Source organism: Zootermopsis nevadensis, unplaced genomic scaffold, assembly GCF_977971745.1.
Source record: "Zootermopsis nevadensis isolate Lab colony 2312 unplaced genomic scaffold, Znev_1.0 Znev_ptg000012l, whole genome shotgun sequence".
Taxonomy (NCBI): domain Eukaryota; kingdom Metazoa; phylum Arthropoda; class Insecta; order Blattodea; family Termopsidae; genus Zootermopsis; species Zootermopsis nevadensis.
Window position 1 is genome coordinate 13,961,743 of NW_028259144.1, and position 24,265 is coordinate 13,986,007.

At 36.1% G+C, this 24,265-nt stretch overlaps 1 protein-coding gene and 1 long non-coding RNA gene across 3 annotated transcripts; one reads left to right on the forward strand and one right to left on the reverse strand.

The window, feature by feature from the left end:
* Window positions 1-1,986: 1,986 nt before the first annotated feature.
* On the forward strand, window positions 1,987-22,964 carry LOC110830034 (TATA box binding protein-related factor 2). 2 transcript variants are annotated; one of them, XM_022064406.2, is made up of 5 exons: window positions 1,987-2,147; window positions 6,414-6,691; window positions 16,487-16,737; window positions 17,191-17,285; window positions 21,163-22,964. In XM_022064406.2, the coding sequence occupies exons 2-5, from the start codon at window positions 6,428-6,430 to the stop codon at window positions 21,396-21,398; spliced, it is 846 nt and encodes a 281-aa protein (XP_021920098.1). In that variant the 5' UTR covers window positions 1,987-2,147; window positions 6,414-6,427; the 3' UTR covers window positions 21,399-22,964. The 2 variants fall into 2 exon arrangements, with proteins under 2 accessions (XP_021920098.1, XP_021920097.1); XM_022064405.2 differs by lacking the exon at window positions 1,987-2,147 and adding an exon at window positions 5,301-5,449.
* On the reverse strand, window positions 22,508-24,221 carry LOC110830036 (uncharacterized). Its single transcript, XR_002543150.2, has 3 exons — window positions 23,836-24,221; window positions 23,539-23,695; window positions 22,508-22,729 (listed from the first exon to the last, which is right to left on the reverse strand). It is a non-coding gene; the product is annotated as an uncharacterized LOC110830036 (long non-coding RNA).
* Window positions 24,222-24,265: the final 44 nt, after the last annotated feature.

The window sequence follows — 24,265 nt, forward strand, 5'->3', positions numbered from 1 at the left end:
CGATAAATTACCAGCCCTATTACAATATTCCTTAATGGCTTCATAGTGAAGTAAATTTCTCATTGAATTGAAATCTACCCTTGATCCAGGTGAATGTGTAGTGTTATGCAATTGAACAAGGATTATTCTTTCATTTTGCAAGATGAAGCTGAAGGAATAATGCTCACCCAACATTTCACGCTTTGCCATTTTATTAAGGACAGCATTTCTTCCATTTACTTATAAAAATCTGCCACCGAACCAGATGAATGCATAGTGTTACGTTATTTTGCCAAGAATTATCCCTTCATTTTGCTTTTAGATTGTGTGATACATCTTACAATTTTGGAATATTCCTGGATCTAGTGTCAGAACTGGCATGTTTAGATTAACTTCTTTGCAGTGTTGCTATGTAAAGAAAGACACCTCGAAAACAATTCATAATGAATTACTGGGCTGCATAAGTATACAAGCTGACATTGATGGAGGAAATTCAAAATGCCAACTTTGTAGCAATTCAAGCCAATGCATGTCTCAGTAGCCTGGTTGGGAGATTTCATTCCTTTGTTGAAGTCCAAAATAACATGGCACTTTCGTAGGCAGGAATAGGGTTGTCTAGCAAGGACGATGTCTGGCGCTTGCGCAGGATTCCGCCCATAGTTAGCTTTTTGGTTGGTTGCCCTGAGGATTAGAACAGCATAGTTCTTGAAACGTTGGTGGATTCTTTACCAGCTCAACCGACACGGCTGACAACATGCAAGTCGTCATATTATAAAGTTTGCTCCATAATTCGTTGGATTAAACGGCAGGACGCGAGGATGTGGCGGTTTTCCTTAGACTACTATCATAGACTGTACAACAAATTAATCATTTTACGGAATAACGAGCATAATGACTGCAGTTTAGTATCCATAACACTTCTTGAAGATTACTTGTTCTAGATGACCTTATGACATTCGATACATGTCGTAATCGGTGTCTGAAGTTCTGCATAACTCGCGGCAATATAACATCATTGACTGTTCCAATTCCCTCCGTAATGCTGTGTTTCAGTTCTTGGATGGGATTAGGATAACATACACTTTTGACATCAGATACGCCCACAGGAAAATGACGGGCTGTCAAGTTCAGGGTACATGCTAACCAATAATGTTCACAAATTTGTGAAATTATCGGCCTGGAAACATTCCCCAAAGAAAAGTCACGCTTTGCCTTCCCGTGTGGGCCATTGCACCATCCTGTTGAAGCCACATATTTCATATACTTTGCTTCAACCTTCGTAGTTCCGTAGCCAAAAAATGTTTGCAGCATGGTGCAATAACGCCCAGAATCCATGGCAACGGCCTGGTTGTTTTACCCAAAGAAATAAGGCACGATCACACCAAACTCTTCACTATGGAGAGGTTTCTCATGAGGCTGCGAAGGATCGTTACCGCTACAATACCTGAAAAGCTGTATGTTTACGTAACCCTACAACTGGTAACGTGCCTCATCTCAAATGATCAAACCATCTGAAAACTCTTAAGAAAGATGCATTGTTTTATCAAAAACATGCACAGCGTAACGTAATTGTGGGATTTAAATTGGCCCAGCACGGGATGCGGGATTATAACCTGGTACTTTAAAGGTTAACATAGTTGTCCCTCAGGAGTTCTGCCCCCTTTCGATCTATCAGTTTCGTGTTGCATGGAGGCAGAGAATCCTACCTCCCAAAATCCATTTAGCATGAAGTCGTGTTGCAGGACAATCATCACACAACTGCTCGAAATTGCCCATGCAGGATACCGCTACGGTGTTATATTACTGGAGTTTCTGAATCTTTCTCGGTTCCGTCCCTAATTTTTCCATGAAAACCGCGGAGAGCAAACTTTGTAGGTATAGGTGTGCAAGATTGAAATATGCCCGCTCCAGCCATCTGTTTGCATGACGTTTGTTTTTCATGCGTTTGTATCTTGATTCTTATTGCCTGTGAATATAGATGTCGCTAGTTGGATTCCATAAGTGCAGTCTTGGTTCATTTATAGAAGGCAGTGACAGTGGTAGTAATGATGGCGGAAAATAATGTTAGTGTGGGTGGTTAGAGCTTACAATTTTTTGAGTCAAAGTGTGTTACCTGTGATTATTTATAAGTGTTTTATGAAGAAACACGTGTTTCCTGTAACAAGGAAGTAAGTACTTTAACAATATTCCCTTTTAAAATAATTTGGTTGGAACTGTTGTTACACTGATTCTAGCTATATTAGTTACTTCCTTTCCGAGGTAAAGTGATCTTTTTTTCGTTGTTAGGTCGGTACTTGCTGTTTAACAAGCTACTTGATTTTGTATTGCATTTGACAATTGTATGTAAAGGGTTGATTGTGTGAATGTTTTCTTATTTATATGCTGTTCGTGTAGATGGTAAAAATTGTTAATCGGATGCAAGTTAGAATTTGTTATGCACTTTTCTTTGTAGGTTAACCATAGTTTACAGACAGTAGTGATGCATTTTATTTACATGCGCATAGGTTCTTAAAGGTTTGGTTTGGTTGCGGAAGTACAATTGAGTCATGCATTGTCGCTCTGGTTCTGAATTTTAAGTTCATTGAATTATTTATTCTTTCTTTAAATTCGATGTTACATCGGAATGAAATTATGTCCTTAACATCGGTTTCATTATGGACTACATGAAATTTCATTTTTACAGAATTTATTAGTAGAGAACCAGCTGTTTCACATTATGCCAATGCCATGTGAATTTATATTCAGTGTATTCATTGTGATTCCAAAAGGAAGAAAATTAATTTCACAAAAAATTATTTCTACTTTGGTAATTCCTCATTGCAGTACGGTCTCTAAGAACCAGGTAGCTTAGTCAGTATAGTGACTGACAATGGGCTGGATGATCAGGGTTTGATTACTGATAGGGGTAGAGGTTTTTCTTCTAGTCACTGAATCCAGACTGGTTCTGGTGTCTTCCTACCCTGCTGTCCAATGGGTGCCAGGGGTCCTTCCTCCAGGCATAAATTGTAGCAGGGATGTGACACTGATCATTCACCTCCATAAGCTTCTGAGGCTGAGAATGAGTACTAGCTATATTTCCTCTACTCCTGAGCACCTACATGGCACATAGTGTGATAGTTTTAATTGTTTTACTAGTACATTCGCTAAGACTGTCAAGTTAATATGCCTGTTATGCCTGTTCAGAAATCTTTAACTTGAAAGATAGGACCATTTAAAAGAGGGGTGGAAATATATTGGTTTGGTTTATCATGCCATGACATCTGCTTTCCATGTTCTTTTCACCTTATCTTTCACTTATTATTTTGTCATTCAACACTGTATAGTCTGAGCTGACAGTGTTAAACAACTACAAATAAATATGAATGTGGCTGTCTTCTGGGTTGTAATCCCTTGTAGTCTGGTAGAAGTTTACCAACATTTCAGAGGTCCTTGTTGCTTCCATCATCATAAATAAATGAGCTATACTGCTGTCCTAGTTCTTTTACATCAAACTATTTTGTGCTTAGCAGTTTTGTTTTTAACTTGTAACACACATATGAAGTTCAGTTTTGTAGCCTTGTTTATAATTTATGAGCTGTGGCTTCCTCATCACCCTGATGATGGAGGCAGCAAGGACCTCTGAAACATTGGTAAACTTCTACCAGACTATATGGCACAACAACCCAGAAGACAGCATCTTCATGCTGAAGCAAGTTTAGGTCAGCTGCAAAAAAATTACCTGAAGGTCACCAGATTTGAATATCAGCTGAAAAACTGGCTACACAAAGGTTTTCTTAGAAAAAGTTCCTTGAGTCCTCCAGACAAATGCCATTAAACTTATTAAGAATAGTAAAACACCATTTCTGATTGGTAGAAAGGTATGTAGTTTCTGAGTTCCACTGATTAGACCGGCTGTTAGAAAATCTTCCTAATAACAGTGTTTCTTCAATTTTATGCTGTTCTTCCATTAAGGATGACATTCATGTTCATTAAATTTAAATGTGCCAATCCAAAAAGCTGCCTTGAAGTGACAATTTGGTCCGAGATAATGTCATTGCAAAGCAGTTTATGTTGCAAGTCTTTTAAGAGTTCCACCAAGGCCAGTATATGTGCTCTTCACAGGAGAAGTGACAAAGAAATGCCATGTTGCCAGAACTTTGGAGTCCTCCTGGGATAATGTGAGGTGAAATTTTTTATAGTTTTATATCGAACTGCAGAACTATCAGAGAAATAATTATGTTCTTCAAGGGCTGGTTGATACTGTCTGTAAGTAAAGTCACTGTGTGTCACTGGAAAATTCTGGCTGCAGTCTGAAATAACTGTTACATTTTTATGAGTAACTGCAGGAGGAATGCTGTCTTTAAAGTAAGTGAAGGATGGGCAAATTGTTGCCCAAGTATTATTCCAGTTGTATCCTTTAGCTCTGTCTTGCATAATAAATTAATAATTCTCAGAAAAATTTGAATTTCACTGCATTCATCTGGTTCAGTGGTAGATTTCAATTCATTTAGAACTTTACTCTGCTTTGAAGCATGAAGGAATGTTGTGAGAGAGATTATAAATTATATATCAGGGTGTAATGAAAGTCTTCACTGGATGTTATGATGGTCTGAAGGGTTCATCTGTATGCTGTTAACCATCATTTGCAAGTTAAGAACAGGCTATTCAAAAATATTTTTATGAATCTCCTTTTGATGGGCCAGAAAATTCCTTACACTGGCTAAGGAAGCAACTTTGCATAGGAGGATTGCATATAATTACCATACAGTGATGGTAGCTGGGGACATGATTATCAGAATCTCTGCTTAACTGAGATAGTTTGTCATTCCAACATTAGCTTTACATTCTGAAGTGTACACATGCATACACTGAGATAGTGTGGGTACCATAACCAAGAATACAGAAACTCTTCTACAGACTAGGAAGGCAATAGGCCTTGTAATAAATACAGATAAAACTAAATACATGGGCGTAATACGGGATCAACATTAGCAACAATGGCAGAACATAATTATAAGTAACACATCATTTGAAAATGTTTTCAAGTTTAAGTATCTGGGAACAACAATAGCAAATAGAAATTAGGCTGATGATGAAATTAAGAGTAGGATACATTTGGGGAACACTTGTTTTGACGTAAATACGTCTATATGGAAGTGTCAGTGTCATTTTGCAAAAAAATGTAACGAAAAAATGTAAGATCCAATAGGGAACGTCGTGTTTACTCAGCATTGTTGTTACCTCGGAAACATCATCTGTTTACTCGGCATTATTGTTACCTAGGAAATGTCATCTGTTTACTCGGCATTGTTGTTACCTAGGAAACGTGATCTGTTTAATCAGAATTATTGTTATGTAGGAAACGTCATCTGTTTACTCGGCATTACAGAGACGTCAACTTTTATATGGACTCCTGCGTGCATCTCACTTATTTGACTATAAATTGTTATTTAATATGTTCTACACATGCAGAAAAATATTGCAAGCAGGAGTAAGTTCAGACACACATTTTAAATGTGTGTTTAATAGTTTGTTGTTACATGCCTGGACAGTGTTTCAAATATATGGTTTGAGGTTCTCATGGCAGCATATGAAGATGACTGTCTTCTAGGTTATTAACGCTATGTTGTCTGATAGAAGTTTACCAATGTTTCAGAGGTGCTTGGTGTTGCCATTATCAGAGCACCTCATGATGGAGTCAGCAGGTACCTCTGAAACATTGGTAAACTACTACAAGACTGCATGACATTACAACCCAGAAGACAGCCATCTTCACTGTTTCATATATGTGGTCTCATGTGTTTTGAGAATTTTGTATGCTCTGCTCAACTCTTTGCCTGTTTCTTGTATAGATTCCAGCTTTCTTATATTTTTCAGTTGTAAGCTGAGAGGTCTGCATGCCAAACTTCAAACTCCTACTTTTTTATAAAAAAAATGGCAGGATAAATACTTATTTGTGTTGTTGCCATGTGGTTATTTTAGATTCTGCAAATTGGATTCCCTTAATAGAACTGCATATTTTACAAAATCCATCACACAAATTTTTCAGGACTTATATTAAGTGCTCAGTTCAGAACTTCATACATCTGCTGTGTTCTGCTGGTAGGGAATTAAGGATGAAGATGGGTGGCTTGTGATGGGACAGTGACACAAAGATTTATGTAACTGCATCCATTGATTCAAATGCTACTAGTAATAGGGAGGTACAGACATATGTGCACATGGGATGTGTGACTGCATATGTCATTTTTGAACTCCATGATTTTTGGATCCAGAAGAGGAATGAGAAAACTGTGTAATGGATTTACACTTGAATGGATTTATACATACTAACATGGTCATATTATAAACCTATACTACTTCATTCTGAAATAAGGATCATAGAATACATACAGGGGCTTTCACATGAATGATTGCATGTAATGTAATTTTAACTTCTGTCTTACTTGTTACAGGCAAGTGGGTCGGTATGATGGCCACAGCAGTACAAAATAATGGAATTGAAACACTCGTAAATGGCAACATTAATCACGTTGATGTGAATGAAGAACATGTTGAACCTAGTGTTATCACTACTAACAGTTCTGCTGCTGGAGAAACACCTGAAGCAGAGCCTCCAGAAATAGACATAGTAATCAACAATGTGGTCTGCAGTTTTAGTGTTCGATGTCACCTGAATCTAAGACAGATTGCATTAAATGGTGCTAATGTGGAGTACAGAAGAGAGAATGGGGTGTGTTGGTTTTCTTCAGAATTTAGATGTGTAGCTTTAAATGATCTGTGGTGTTATGGCTGATTGGTTTCATAATGGGCTGGGTTAAAACTGCATTGCCTAATAGGAAATGTAATTAGGGGTATACAATTTATTACAATAATATTGTTTTATTTGTCCTTTGATTCATAAAGCCTTTATGTTCCTTGCACAATGTACACAGAGCGAATGCAAATAGTGGTGACCTTCTCTGTCTGTCTGTCTGCATGATTCAACTCCAGAATTGCTGGACAGATGTTGATGAGATTTGGAATGAATTTTATGCCTTCGGGCACTACTCTAAACTCATACTCTTTAATTTAATATGTTTGGTGAATCCAGCATGCCAGATGCATGAGCTTGTGAGGTTAGAGCAACACTAGCACCACTTCATATAGGGTCATACAGTGATGTATGGTGATAGATCTTTGAAAAATACACAACTTTGGTACAGTGATTCTTTGTGCAATGTAGAACAACAGCAGCAGCTGCATAAAACAGTAACATATCTTGACTGAAGTAGGATTCGACACCATGACTGCCTGTGTATGAGTCCTGTACACTGCTGCAGAGCTAATTTGCAATGTATTATATTGTTATGAGTGTGTTATTTCACAAGGAATTAATAACACATGATCTGTAAAGTTAGAAATTAAAGTTGTAAAGTAAGAAAATATTTTCTTTCATGAATATTCTCTTTTTAAAATTAACAAGTTAAGAGACATTTCAGTGTATATCTTGGGCTATACATTGCATCTGCTGATTGGTTTGTAATATGTATAGAATGAAAGTCAGGTCTGTGTTTCTGAAGTTTTCCAGTTTCCTCAACAGACAATTTCCAATAAACAGATGAATCAGTAGAGAATAATGAAAACATTTAAATATATATGCGTGCATAATAATTATGGCAAGTACATAAATTGGATTTAAATTCACTCCAGCTTCTTTTGTGAATATGAAGATAGTAGGTAAGAGTGCATGAATAAGTCTTATGATGAAATGATACCTGTGTGGTTTTTACTGTCTCTTGGTACTCTTAGGCAGAGGTGCAATGATTGCATGTGGAAACTGTGTATTCCAGTACAGATTACTCCTCTCAAGTCTTGTTAGCCATTTGCTGGATACCACAACATCTTTGATGCCCACTTGTCAGCAGTTGCTTGCTGCTGTCAGCTGTGCCACAAAGCTAACATTAGGCATTTTGAACACCTGCACTAGATTTGCTAATTCACTAAGTGCCAATGCTGACTTATATAATGGTTTAGTTTATTAAAATGTATTTATTTCATTTGTTGGATATGTGTATACATCTTTTTGGGATACTGTGCACTTCCTTGTGTCCAGGCTAAGATGCCTTGTGGATGGGTATCCACAATCCACAGAGTAATGACCCACGTACTTGCAAAATTTGTTCATTTGATAATTGTTTGATGCCTTAATTATTATAAACTTTAGTCTCATGTTGGCCAAGCACTTATGTGGATGAACTCAAATTTCAGAGAGGCAGGCAAAAGCACAAAAAGTCTGCATGAGAAGTCTGCAACTATAGAGCATAAATAATGTGTCATTCCTTATTATCTGTAAGTACGTTAGTTTGTAGATGACATTAGCCAGTGCAAAGATGTATCACTCCTTATTGAGTCTTTAATTGAGCAAAATACGTGTTCAGCATTTCATGGAAATTTAAAGACTTTCTTTCTCTGGCTAGTTTTGTAGCTGAATTTTTAACAGAGTTGGGGGAGGGGGTGACTTGACATATTCTTGGCCATGTAAGTGTGCATTTGCGATAAGGTATTTCAGAGGCTGTCATTGCCTCCAACATCACAGTAGATTAACCCATATAAGCTTGCCAGTGACATAGGATGTACAGAAGCATGATTTGGTTTTTATGCCCAGTAGTCTTAGTGGTGGATCAGTAAGTACCAATTTCTTGATGTCATTCCCCACTCCCTGAGCTGGGCTTTGCTGAATCTGAATGAAGTTCTGTGCACCTTCTGCTGGCAAGCTTATCTGGCTGCTACTCTGACTGTAACTTAGATGGATCATTGGATAGAAACAGGGGTACAGTAATGCTTGTATTAAATATATTTTGATGAAAAAATCATAAGTTTCAAAATGTGATACAAAGTGATGAAAAGTGGATGTGCTCAGAAGTAAAGCATAGAAAACCATAATTATTTATATTTAGCAACTTTGGAAAGGAAACTTTTGATGTAGAATGCACAAAAGTATTTGGCACAGTAAACCAAAGAATGCAAAATGTTGTGTATTGATGGAAAATGTGTTTGAATCCTTTCTGTTAAATCGCTAGTTGTAGCATGTATTTGTGCAGGTATGCCTATGTACCAAACACATCAACATTCAGTACTATGTTGAAAGACTTGCATTGATTTATGTTTCAGCTCAGCTATAGTCACACAAATGTAATCATAAAATGGTTTTTGAATAACTGAAATTGTTTGTAATTTGCGAATGATTTCATAAAGTTAATGTTTAAGTCTGGATCATATTCATTGCCTTTTGTTTTTATGATTACGGAAGCTTTAAAACAACATTTTAGTGACTGAAACTAATACAGTAAATTTTACAAAGTTCTGGTAGCATGTTGCAAAATTTTTGAAACCTCGGTTTCTCTGTATGTATGTTTACCCTCCAGTTTCCCATTTTTTATTACTGCATTACCTTCATAAACCCAGCTGCATAGAATGTGTTCTGGAACCCCAGTAAGCTTTAGACATACTGCTGGATCTGCTTCTCATGTGCAAGTTTGTGCCTTCTGATCACCTGCTTCTACTTTCCAAAGAGATGGTAATGGCTAAAGGATGGCTGTAATGGGAGGAACAGGTAGAATCAGGCCTCTTGCTGATGGTGTCTCACACAATTCCTATAATATTCAAGCAGTTAATTGTCATCCAATTGGAGTGTCCTAGAAGTCATTTGCTACGACTTTGTCGGCAGAATATTGGCTGTTGAATTTCTTTATTGTAGATGGACATTTGTGCTTCCATTGTCATGGTGTTATGCTGCAAGGGTGTCAGATTTTGCTGTCCTTTCAGTAAATTCACTTCCTTCATATAGGACAGTCTAGTGACTTTCTGGTCCATGTTCACATGATTTTGACACCCATTTTTTACTTTTTTAATCCAGTGTTTTCAGGAGTAAGTATTTTCTTAGATGTGCTAGATATTCCAAACCAGTCAGGATACAGACCTGTACATGGCAGATGTCTTCATCAGTGACAGTGCTGTACAGTGAACTAGTTCTGGTGCAGAATGTGTGCACCATTTAAACATATTGGATTGCTACCAGTCAGTGAATCAGCACTGAAGCAAGGAGGAAGTTAGCTGGTAGTACATCGGTCTCTTTCACTGTCATCTGGAATAATAAAAGAAATTATATACTGAAATCTATACTTCTACTACTAGATGTCAGATGCATGCAGCATGGAATGTATTAGGTTTTATCATTTAATTCCAAGAGGAAAAATACCAAATGAATTTTGTTTTGGAATTTACCATATACATCTTGTATTTATGATCAGTTTTTGTTATTCATGATAGTGATACAATGCTCAATTCCCTAGCGGGTTTTTTTTTAAGTCACTGTAAGTGATTTGTCTTCATTTCAGACTAAAGTAACATATTATTGAAAGAGATGCAATATTTTTATACTGCTGCCAGATTCAGGACTTTGTACATTGAAATATCTCTCCTACATAACATAAATATGAGATTTAAAATTACACTTGAGCATTTGGATTCTATCTTATAGTTTGGTATTGTTAAATAATTTTACAAGTGTAGGTTTCAGTGCGGCAGAAGTAAAATAATTCAGTAGGATTTGAGATTTTCATGGTAGTGAATATAAAGATCGCCCATCTCCATGATGGTGGATGTAGCAAGAACCTCCAAAACGTTGGCAAAGTTCTACCCATCTTTGTTAAATAATTTACTTTAGTGTCCATTACAAATTAATTGGCAAGACTTAGCATGTAAAATGGTATTTAAATAATAGAAATTTATGCAGTGGCCTTATGGTACTTTGAGGTACTTCCAGGAATGGGATTACTTATATGAGATCTGGATCAAGCTTTATTTATTTTCACATAAATATAATTATGAAATGTTGAAACAGTATTTGAATAATTCAAATCCATCCATTGATTTTTTAGTGCTTAAAGAGTGAAACATCGTTTTCTTTCAGCATAGGGAATAATGGATAGAGGTAAACTTCAAAAAATTTACATTTGAATTATTGAAGACTATTGTTTTTAAGAAAAGGGATATAAGTCAAAGAGAGTATATTGATATAAGCACATGTATTATCATACAAACATATTCTTTACTACTTGGTTGTGAAGCCAGAGTGTCGTCCATTAGTTTTGTACAGTAATAGGATCTTGAACTGCTTACCTTTGCTGTTTTCAGTGGGAACATTTTAGGATCTATGCCCACTTGACCTTTGCAACTGATATTCTGGAGATCTTTTATTGCATGCCATTTAAAGATATGTGAGTTTCATAGCAGAATAATGTCTTTTTGCCATATAAGTGCCTGGTTTTGCATTCTTTATTCATTTTTGTCATAACTATCACCTATTTTAGGGCAATAAGTAGCAAAAATGAAGTTAATTTTTTTTGACATCCAGTAGTTCAAATCCCATCATGATTTGAGTGTTATGTAAAGATAAATTTATTTTGCCAAAATTTTGTACATTTTAAATTTGAAAATTCACACTTTTGAACTCCCTCATGTATTGAAAATGAATTTTAAAAGGCACTAAGGCCTGAGAAATTTATGATAAAAGAATTGTTTTCCTATGACATTTTTCAATTTAGTCATGCAGTAATTTTAAATATGAGTTTGGGATATTGTTTACTTTAATATGATAAAAAATCAAACTTTGTATGTTCATGTTCCTTTTTGTACCATTTCTTATTCTGAAAAATATTTGCATGTGTTTCTGTGGTCTATCCAGGCAAATGTCAGTATTCTGTCTTGAATTTGGTGGCAGCCACTTCTTATCAGTCCTTTTTACTTCACTATACATAACACTTCTCATTTTACTTATCACTTTGCAGCCAGTGTAGCTTTATTAAGTAATCTTATTGAAGAAAAGAAGAAAGCTAAAAGCATCTGTTCATCTATTTCTGAATGTCATTTTGTGAACTTAAACAAAATATACTGCATCTGCTGTTAATTTATAACTGATGGGTGCAACATTCACATAGAAAATATTGTGCTAAGGATGTGAATTTTTAACAGCTTTGCAAGCTGGTACTGAATTTCAATTATCTGTTTGACTGGAAACTCGGTGATATCTGTATAGTATTTCATAGTGATGTATCACAATTGTGACACATCTAACTCACAAGCAGGAGGTTGCCTTGTTTGGATTGTGGGTGATAATTGACTGAAGGCTTTCATGGTATTTTCTCATTCAAGGAAAATGCTGTTACAGTACAATAAAGTATGCTGCAATGTCTTCCATCCACATTTCTTTTTAAGTGATCATGCCATTTCTTTAATGAATTCTTGTTGGGATACCAGCCATGTAAGGTGGTTTAATGGAGAAAGCAGCCCAAGTAGAATTCAGTGTACTTAGTAACCATGAAAGCTGCAGATCATACATGCCACATCTTATTGCATGTTGTTGCAGTGCCATAAAATAAATGAATAACTAGTCCTCACCTTTACCAGTTATGCCATCCTGTAGTTGTATTCACTGTTAAGTAACCTATGTATTTAGTATAGTGTAATTAAATTATTCTTTTGTACTTCATAGTCATCATTTGCAATTTATTATAAGTACAGGGAATTGCACAAATTTGTTATATGCATGCAAAAGTGAGAGCTGATCTGCTAGCTTGCATAAATGCAGGCCTAAAAGTATGAAGTTATGTGAAAGCTAAATACACTTTAAATTTTGAGTCATGTGAACATTGGCAGAAGGCATTTAAAAGTGTGATGAAAATACTGCAAAAAAATTTTCAGTATGAAATGTTTGTTAAATGTAAGTCTTATAAGACATTTGAATTTTTATTCTAATTTTAGGCTTTGTGGTATCTGAGAATTCCGTAGCTTGAAACGAAATAGAGTGTGAAAAAAGTAGAAATTTTAAACATGAAAAAATAGTATGTAAAAGGAATCTGTTCTTATTAGGCAAAAATTTAAATATCGGTATCATAAAGAGGAAGCATAATCTTTAATAGGCATTATCAGTCAAGTGGTTGACCTTGAAGTAAATGTAGGAAGAATGGTTGTGGATGTTCATGTCTTATTACCAGGATGCAGGATAGAATTATATTAAAAATTAGCTTATAATACCTTTGAATTTCAAGTGCTTTAGATGAACAGCAGCAAAATTATATTCATGGTGAAGTAAAGGTCATTAAATTTTGAGAAATGCTTGCCTACCTTACTTATCTACTATTTTCAGAAACTGAAACAATCAAATTTACAAATCTAAAATTTTACCAGTTGTGTATATTTTGGTAACTAGTTGTCCCATTTTATGGAAAAATTGTACAATGAGGAGTTTTGGATGATGGTGGTGAGAGAATGTCAGCCTAAGAAAGAAGGCATAAAATGATTAAAGCAATTACATAACGAATTTCATAAGTTTTATTGTCACTTAAATTACCTAATGAAATTGGGAAAGTGGATGGGAGATGCAGCATGCATGGAAAGATGAGAAATTCAGGCAATTTTATTTGAAAATGTTGAGGAAAGTTTGCACAACATAGAAAGGGGAATAGTATTAAGATATAGTGAAGTGCTCCAGATAGGATTCAGCTCCAGACGTGGGAACACATTAATGAAACTGGATTCTTTAAAAGCTAATAGGTTGACCAGCTGAAAATTTTCAAGAATAAGCCTGCTCTTTGTGATTCTTAGTGAAGTTGTTTTGTGCATAATCTGTTCTGGTATGTACACTGGTAACAGATTTAAAAACAAGTATGTCCGTGTTATAGTACCTGTTTTGATTATTTGAGTTCAATATAATGAAAATATTAAGATGTACTATTTTCATAACATGGGCCTATTTTTGTAATGAGGTCAAGTAGATGGATACTGGGCACAAAGAAATGTGTATCTGTGGTTTAGGGAGAAACACTGCAGTTGGTTTTATAACAATTTTTCTATGATGAGAGTTTCAAGAGCACAACTGTTATAGCAAAGCTGACTGTATCAGATATCTTGTCATGGGCATGATGCATTTCACACTTCTTGTGGATTAGACTACAAATGTAATCAACTCATACTATTAGCAGATGTGTTTATAACATATTACCATATAAGTATTCGTAGTGCCAGTTATTCTTTAGCTATCATATGAAAATATTAGATAAGGTCATCATGTTATCTTTCATTTACCGAAAGAGATTATGTTAAATGTTGAATACCTTGAGCATATAAGATTTTGATATACAGTGTTTGTACTGTGTTGGTATTTCTGAATACAGGAGACACACATGTACCAAGTTGGTATATGTTCACTGGTGTGATGTTTATAATGTGTTTCACAGAAGTTTGTGTGTATAGTATTGATATGCATCATTAAATGTTTGGATGGACAAACATGCACAGAGCTTGCTTGTAGAGTACTGTGTTGCTTTGGAAGGGTGGTGTGTGACAAGCTAATAATACACATATTACTTCATATGTCATCTGTTCTGTGAATCTGCAACACAGCCTGTTTAGTAGGAACCATTTGTAATACCATATTCTTACATTTAGTTTCTGACTTACAGAAACAATCTTAATTGAGTCTCAAACCCTGGGGCTATCTGAGATTTTACAATTTTCTTAAGTCTTCTCAGGAATAGAATGCTGAAACAGGAAATGACAGTCCCCTGCCATGTCCTTCACTTCTTGCCATTCATGATAATTTTCTGCTTCATTCAACACAGAAGAAAGAAACTTTCAAATATGGTAATAATAACCATTTAGAATTATACACACTGGGGGAGGGGGATCATGACAGTCATGAGCCATACATAATAGATGGTCTGTGAATTGTATTGAAGTCAGTCACTTCATAGAGCAGAGTCCTTGAGAAACTAGTAGTCACTCAGCTAGTCAAATTCCTCTTTTATGGAACCGAATGGTTTATTACCATACTTTATTGGACCTTATCCTTGGCCATATGAATGCAGTTTTTATACATTTTCCATTTCTTAGGTCATTTCAAGGCCTTGTGTCACATTTTATAACATGCTAGTACTCGCTGTTCTGCCCAGCGTTGAAGTTGAATGGCCAGCCACTCCGTATCAGTTGTCTACAGTTTCTTGTTAATATACTATAGTCTACAGTACGTGCAGCAACCCAGTGTATTTGGAGGCAACATGAGGACATAACATTCCATAGTGACAAGATGTCCACTCAACATGGATAATTTGAGTAATTTTACTCACCATTGCTAATTTGATCCAATTTTGTTACTGAGTGGTTAGCACTCGTACTTTGTTTTCAGAAGACTTCCAGATTACATTAAGCTGAGAGGTTGATGATTTTCCTCAGTCCCTTTAGGCAAATTGTGGTGTAGCATTTTAAATTAAGCCATGACTTCATTCTATATCAAAGATTTCTGTCTTCTGGGTTGTTACGCTGTGTAGTTTGGTCGATGATAACCAACGTTTCAGAGGTCATACTGCCTCCGTCATTAGGGCGATGAGTATGCCAATTGGGTGGATGGGGCTAGGTTTATAGGAGCCGGATCGTGAATGGAGTAGCCTGCATAATGAATTTTGCATTGATAGGAATGGTTATCAAAATGCCCAACCTGCAAGATAGAAGATCACCCCAACTGCTAATTCATATTCACATCAACCCCCTCCTCACACCTGGGAAACCACTTATGTCTGAAAATCTGGTATATGCTGAGGGATCTGCATACATTACACAAGAAAAAATTACTATAGGTGCTTCTCTGTGAGCCGGGATAGCTCAGTCAGTATAGTGACTAGCTACGGGCTGGACGACCGGGGTTCGATTCCCGACGGGGGCAGAGGATTTTTCCTCTAGCCTCTGCGTCCAGACCGGCTCTGGGGCCCACCCAGCCTCCTCTACAATGGGTACCGGGGTCCTTTCCCGGGGGTAAAGCCGGCCGGGGCGTGATGCTGACCACTCACCCCCATCTAGTGCCGAGGTCAAGGAAGAGAGGAGCTATACCTCCACTCACCCCAAACGTCTATATGGCGTATAGCGGGACAAACTTTATAGGTGCTTCTCTAAATCAATTCTCTTTGCAGATATAAGCATCTTTTTTAGTGTCATTTATATTAATTATTTCTGCAGAGGATAATGTTAAAATATATTTCAGAAATAAGTTGTGATAATAGAAACTGCATATGTAAGATCTGGTTCCCAAGCTTTGTTGTTGTTTTTAATGCAAAGGGATTATATTTTATGTGTATGTAGTGTGCCATCTCTATAGTTGATTAACTCATTCAAAAATAGATTTATGTTTTCAATAAATGGATAGCAAGGCTAATTTTAGATGCAAAATTGCAAGAGACACACATGAAATCCTTGTACTGTTGTTAAAACATGTAGTTCTGTAACAAGCAAACACTTGAAAAATAGTGATAAAGGCATATGTAAATAGTAACAATGAGACAATATTAAGCCAGCAAACATAAAACAACACACCAGGATTCTACACTATAGGATTGGATATCTCTGTACTCTACTCATAACACTTTTACACTCCTGTTATAAAAGTTAAAATGTTGAGGAAATATTTTAATTAATTGTTTTTAACTGTTTTGTGCAGATGATCACGATGAAACTGAGGAGGCCATACACAACAGCTTCTATGTGGTCATCTGGGAAAGTAACATGTACTGGAGCTACTAGTGAAGAGCAAGCAAAAATTGCAGCAAGACGGTTTGCTCGATGTTTACAGAAACTTGGCTTTAAAGCTCGATTCAATAACTTTAGGGTAGTCAATGTGTTGGGGACATGCTCCATGCCCTTTGCAATCAAAATAATGGCCTTTTCAGAACGATACAAAGAACATGCAGAGTAAGTGCATAATTTAATCTTGTTGGTTTTATAACACTTGTTCATAAATATTACTTGTGGCATATTGTAAATTGTGTCTCATATAGTATATTTTTGTGTATGATTATACATGATAAGAGTTATTCAGCCATTCATAATGGTCTCTTATTTAGATTTACTGCCTTTTATTACTATAAGCTTTTGTTTAATGGATTGTCAGATAAATATCTCTATTTTTCTTCTTCTGTTTAATTAAATAATTGAATGGGATCCATAGTTATTATTTTGTTGTATATATAAATCTTGACAAACACACTTTAATTGTGTAGCATGCTAGGTTTAATAGATTTGCTGGGACTGAGATTCCTATACCGATTGTCAGTGAAGTGGTAAATATCTCGGTATGTACATATTCTGAAAATTGTATTTTGTCCCATTAATATAATTTTAGGTAAGTGGTACTTTTTCTTTTAGTTACGAGCCAGAACTTCATCCTGGTGTGACATACAAACTGACTCAACCCAAAGCAACTCTCAAAATCTTCTCAACAGGTAGTGTTACCGTTACAGGTGAGTTTCTTTGGTGACACTTAAATCCTGAATTTATTGTCATTTTTCCATAATTTTGTAACAGACAAGGTCATTACATCTGGTCTTGCATGTCATCAGTACGTACTGTAGACATAAGGAAAGGTGGTGCATTTCTCTCATTGGTGAGATAGATGACCATTTATGATACTGAAATATGTGTGCTCAGATGACGTGATATCCTAACAGCCTTTGTACCAAATGCTGCATAATACATGCTGTTAAGTCATATCAGTTGACAAAGGGTGGTTAAGCACAGTCCTGTGACAGCTACTTGTGTATCACTTGAGAGCTCTGTGACTGTGCTGTTGAGTTCCTTTTCAAGGCAGGGTGAGGAATGACTTCTCGACTTTGCTTCTCCAGTTTTTGTCAAATTAATGCATCCATGAATTTTCCAATGTGAAAATGAAATAAAATTTGCCAACATTTGAATTGAGTGTTGGATGAATAACACATAGATAATTGTTAGTAAATGTGGAAGATATCTGTTTTGCATAGATCTTATACTTTCTGAGTGCCTACATCAGGACAGTTTTTGGTACCCTTGGGGAGGGGAGGGGGGGTCAGCTGTGTATTTTTGCCTGGTGTTAATGACATTCACCCATCATTGAATAGTTTTGTGTGATTGAGTGTGGGTCAGTAAACCTTATTTCAAGAAGTTCAATATGACATATTCATGGTAGTGAGTATGAAGATGGTTATCTTGTGTGTTGTAGTGCCATATAGTCTGGTAGAAGTTATGTGCAGCTTATCACTGTGATCATGGAGGCAGAAAGTACCTCCAAAATGTCAGTAAACTTCTACCAGACAACTTGGCTATTATCCAGAAGACAAACAACCATCTTCTTTCCTTCAGTAGGTTATTGCATTTGCAATTCTTCCCTACACATTTAACTGAATAACTCTCCTTGTTTGTGGTGGGAAAAGTAAAATGAGTTTGTGCATGTTTGATGTGATGCAGATCATGATCTTCTTCAAACATACACTACAATCAACTAAAAAAATAGATAATCCAGTTTTAATTAAATTTTATATTGGAGGGTTTTATGAAAAAAATGTTACACTATTTCATTTAGATGGGCCAGTTTTCATCACTATTTTACATAAGCGCACAGATACTTTTATGAACTTCTGTTAAGTTCTTATAAAAAAGTATTTATAAACCTGTTTTTAAGCTTATTTGGATAAACATGAAAAATAAGTTGGATAAATAAATTTTTGCTTGCTTCAATAAACTTTTAGTACAGTATTAATAAATGTGATGAAAGATCACATAATGGCAGTTTATTTTAATTTTGTTCAGCATTTGATGACATCTTACTTTTCCCAGCTTGGCCTTCATTCATATGCTTGAAACTGGCTTGCATCTATCACATGCTTCCATGCTACTGCAGACATTGAATACTAATACTATTCTATCGTTTTTAAAGCAGTAAATTTTCTTTCTTTTTCTTAAACATTATTATCTTAAACATTATACAATTTTCAATACATAAATTTCATAAAATAAAACATTTTTAAAGTATTTTGTGTTGATTACTGAAAATCTTGGAACGGAACCTAATGTATTTACATATGTTCCCATTATATTTTTGCCTCAATTTACACCACTTCATTTTACGCTGGAAATCTGAGGAACCTAACCCCGGCGTAAACCAAGTCCTACCTGTATATAACTTTAGTTGATACAGCATCACAATGTAATCAGTGAAGCAGACTATATGGGTTGCTTTTATGCTTTGATATTAAAAATAAGTAAAGTAAAGCTGTGTAAGATTCGAGGTTTTCAATGCGGTGAGCATGAATATTTCTGTCTTCTCAGTTGTTGCGCCATGTAGTATGGTAGATGTGTACAAACGTTTCAGAGGTCATATTGCCTCCGTCATCAGGGTGATTGCCTCTGAAACGTTGGTAAACATCTACCATACTACATGGTGCAACAATCCAGAAGACAGAAATCTTCATAAAGTAAAGCTGTTCCATTATATGTCATGTGGGCACTTGGTGGGAGAGGAGTTATATCTCCTACTCATTCGTAACCTCGGCACTAGATGGGGGTGAGAGGTCAGCGTCACACCTCGGTTGCACTTTACTCCTGGGAAAGGACCCCAGTACCTGTTGGATAGGAGGCTGGGTGGATCCATTGATATTAAAATTATTTTTCTTTATGTCTAAGCCTTCAAATATTTTGATTGTTTTTCCACTACAACTTTTAAAATTAACATCTGTTTTGCAGTAAAAGTAACTAGTAAAGATAAAGCTGTTCCTGTTACACACTGTGAAAGTGTTTATGGGAAGTAGAGAAGATATAGCTCCTAATTCCTGACCTTGGCACTAGATGGTGTGAATAGGATCCCTGTTACCCATTGGATAGGAGGCTGGGTGGGCACCACTGCCAGACTGGAAAAAGTGGCTAGAAGAATACTGCTTTGCCCTTACCAGGGATCAAACTCCAGTTACCTGGTCCATAGTCACTGTACTGACTGAGCTACCTTGGCTCCTGAAACCAATGAGGTTGAGTGTAATGTTTATTGTCCTTGCATCAGTTCTCACTGAGATATGTTCAGAAGATGTGATATGGATCCTTATATGCTTCTTTGTAGTCATAATGAACTCTGATTTCAGTTAGATAGTTCAGAGGCAGCAGATTACTGTAACAAATTATTGAATGAAAATGACCCCCTTCTGTGGCAGAATATGCTTTGTCATTTTAATGAAGCTCCACAGTTCATTTGTTAAACTATCACAATATAATTTGTTATTTAAACATTATTGCTTATTACAGGCTGGCACAGTGGCCACACAGTCTGAGGAATGGACCTCGTGCGCCTGGCCACTGTGACCGTGGGTTCGAGTCTCACTCAAGGCATGCAAGGAATTCTACCAATGCCCAAAAAACAGATCAATCATAAACCTCCAAGAGAGGTAGAAACGCAGACCCTGCAAATGTGGGACAAATGCGAATGAAGAAAAAAAATATTGCTTATTACCCTTCATGTTTGATCCATTGTCAGGGGTTTGGTACCTGTGGATTGCACCCTAATAATTTTTTTCTGGAATGTACAGTATGTGGTATCCACTTTCATCACTGTCGTTACGTGGGTTAGTGTGTTTTTATTCGTCATCTGCTCTGTATTATTGTGCTTGTCTCATTTCCTAATATCTTCATTTTCTTTTTTCAGATACTTGACTTTATGTGTCTCTAAGACCTAAGCCCATGTAAGCTTATAATAGTTGTATTTTATGTAAGACTTGAGGTTCTCACAGCGGTGAATATGAAGATTTCTGTCTTCTGGGTTATTGCGCTGTGTAGTCTGGTCGATGTTAACCAACGTTTCAGAGGTCATACTGCCTCCGTCATCAGGGCGATGATGACGGAGGCAGTATGACCTCTGAAACGTTGGTTAACATCGACCAGACTACACAGCGCAATAACCCAGAAGACAGAAATCTTTGTTGTATTTTATGTTGCATTATTTATTGTTTTACATTTTCCCATTAACTTCTTTGTTGAATTCTTATCTGTTCATTTGTCAGATTTCCAGTTCTTTATTGTTGCCATGTCCCTTGCTGTTACCACACTTTCTTCTGTTTCCTGTTTGCAGTTCCTCCTGTGTTTTGAGCTATGTATTCTTGTGCTGCTTGTTTCTGTGCACAATTCAAATAGATGATTGAACTCTTCACTCTCTTTATCTATATTCTTCATCTTTCCAGCTATCTCCCTGTACTCAGAATATGCAGTATGTACATCCAGCAGTCAAAACACACACAGAGCGCCATAACCCACTAGGTAGTACTGTTTATTTTAACTTTTTGTTCGATTAAAGTCAAGTAAAGAAGGATGTTTTGGTTGTTGCAGCACCAAGCGTGGCAGATGTTCAGGCAGCCATTGAACATATATTCCCTCTAGTCTATGAATATAGGAAAGAACGTACAAAAGAGGATTTGTTGGCATTGCAGTTAAGACGTAAAGGTCAGAAGAGGAAACGCAGTTTTGCACACATTGAAATTGAGGACAATGATTTTGAGGAAGAGGCAGAAGTCATATCTGATGAAGAGGATGAGACTTGTGAAAGTGATAAGAGCTGGGATTGATAGATGTTATGTTCGCACTGTGTCAAGTGTGTGGGTATGTGTGTTGAAGCGTGTGCATGACATCATATAGCAAATATTGAACTGAAGAGGATGGTAACTGTGTGTGACTGTTGAATGTCAGAGTAATGTGATGTGAAAACATGTCTCTCATTTTTTTCCAACTTGGTTATCCACAGTGTTAGTGTGTCAAGACACAATACTCATTGCCACTTGAAGGCAGATGTTTTCACTGATTTGTTACTGCATATAACATTATTTATTTACATTGTAAGTTACATATAGTCAAGCGTAGACTTACGTGAAATCTCTTACTTTTTTCGTGATAATGATCAACAGGTCACAGTTGTGTCAATATTGACATTATAAATCAATGATGCAACATTTTATATAAGATGGTAGGCAATATTTACCTGATGTAGAACAAAATGGGATCAAAAGGTTCTTTTGCACTTTCGAAACTCAGTATTGTAAAATGTTTTCTGAACTGACAAGATGTGGGCATTTTCTGTATACAATATTATAATGTAATGTAGCCTTGGAATCATGTTGTTAAATTAACATTGTGATACCACGTAACTGACATTGGCAATATATATATGTATCCAGTCAGGCTGACTAGGAACTGTGCAATTCCTTCCAAAGTACCCACTTTTGCTTTAGAAGTATTTTACATTTGTTTAATGAAACAAATGTATAGCTTTAGAACTGCCTTTATGAAATGTGTAAGATGAAAGCTTTTATGAGCTGGTAATATATATTTTGAAATGTCATGTAATAAATCTTAGATATAGTTTGACATTGAGCTGATTTTACACCTTTGTCGCTTGATGTGGTGACTATGAAATTATGAAAACAATAGTTTCATCAGCTAAGGAATTCTGTAGTTTGTCACATGTTTAAACTTATCTTTTATTATTATTATTATTAATTATTATTATTATTACATGTTTTTCTTGATTGAAATCTATGGAGTTGCTTTAATTTTGTATCTGTGTCTTGGTGTCTTTTTGTTTTGTGGTAGTACTATCAGCATTGTCACCCCATCTCAACTCTGAGAAATTAAATGTAGCAGGGAAACATCCTTGGCTAGTATGAAAATTATGCTTCAGTTTTACAGAAAAATTAATTTATTTCCTATCTTTATTTTAGATTATTACATGTGGCTGTAAAAATACTGCTTTTGCCTTTCTGCCAGAAACTTGCATAATTTCCATTAAATATTTATATACCTTACTTTAAGTACATTTAGGACACAGGATGCATTATGTTGGAAAAGATCTTGCTTGCCTTCTCCTGTTCATACCAGACTTGGATCCATCTTCATTTGATAACTGAAACAATACAATTTATTCTTTTAATTCTGATTAGGGAATTAAATATTTCATTATTTTGTGGGTGTGAATTAAAAATAATATTTATTTATAAACATAAGAAGTCATATATGTTTAAGTTCCATCATGTGTGTTGGTATATTCACTCATTTTTGTCATAGAATAGTCAATTTGTGAAGTTTTGTATTATCTTTGTTCACTGTTCATTTGAATAATATACATCATAATTACAATACACAGAATAGAATATTGTATCCTGATTTTAGAAACCTATCATTGCATTTGCTCATAAAGAGGCTTTAACCCAGATAATTGCTGGTTTTACTAGAGTGTCAGATTCACTGGTGCCATGAAGGATTGTAGGTACAAAAAGGCTACTGCGGAGTATTACATACACCCTGATTTTCGGAGCAAGAAGTTGTGAGGCATTCAGAAAAATGCAGTACAGTTTATAATTATAATTATGATTATAGTGCATTAATCTTTTAAAACTTTCTTGGGTGATCAGCTGCCTTAATGCTGAGTCAGAAACCATTGTTTAGGAGGGTCAGTTCCTACTGGAGACACCTAGTCTCCGAAACGTTGGTATTTGATTCAGCATTGATGCAGCTGATCACTCAAGAAAGTTTTATAGCTTTCAGAGTATTTATGATTGGCATTTTGTAGAACATTTATGCATTTTGTTCTTGGCCCAAAAGCATTTCAAGATCAAAGTAATGGCATATTTTGATTTCACAATCCAGTTGCTAAGGGATAAAATCTATTAGGGGAGAGAGAGGTTATGGCACGCAGCTGGTAATGGTACGTACGTCTATTTTGATACTGCAAGAAGTTGCCATAGCTGTACATCTCATTGCAGTATAGCAGAGGCTTCCAGAAATTGGAACCAGTTGTGGATTATACTTCTAAGAAGCCGTGCTCTTTAAGTCCAGTTCTTTATTTTACTGATTTGTGTTATAAAAATACCTGAAATAAAAGTCTACGGTGGGTCAACAAGTGTTTGCATGGTCCGAAGACCAATTTTGTGTAGCTGTATGGAAATACAATAATGACTTTTATGGTACTCTGGAAACAATGCAGTGAAACATACGACCGAGGCAACCTACCAACCAAAAAGCTAAGGGCAGAGTCCTGCACAAGCGCGAGACATCGCCCTTTGCTAGGGAACACCATTCCTTCGTAGGAAAAACAATGCTGGAAGTGGTAAACAGTGCCTTCCAACGAAAACGGGGTGTGCTTGCGCTAAAGGGCGCTTTGTTGCGGCGGAAGCCTTGACTGTTCAAACTAGGAATGACCGGGTCATGCGCATTTATTCTATAAATAACTCATTCCTCAATTACTGCTGATTGTGTGCAGCATTTATGCATGCCATAATAAATTTACGTATTTTACTCTTTCTCGTTTGGGATGTAGAATTTCGCGTGGAACACCATTAGGCAGACAGCAGATTCAGTCATAACTCTTAAATGTGCAATTTACCATGTTTATTGTTTAAAACTACTTGCAAGAAGAAGCAAAATTGCTAGCTTGCGCTAT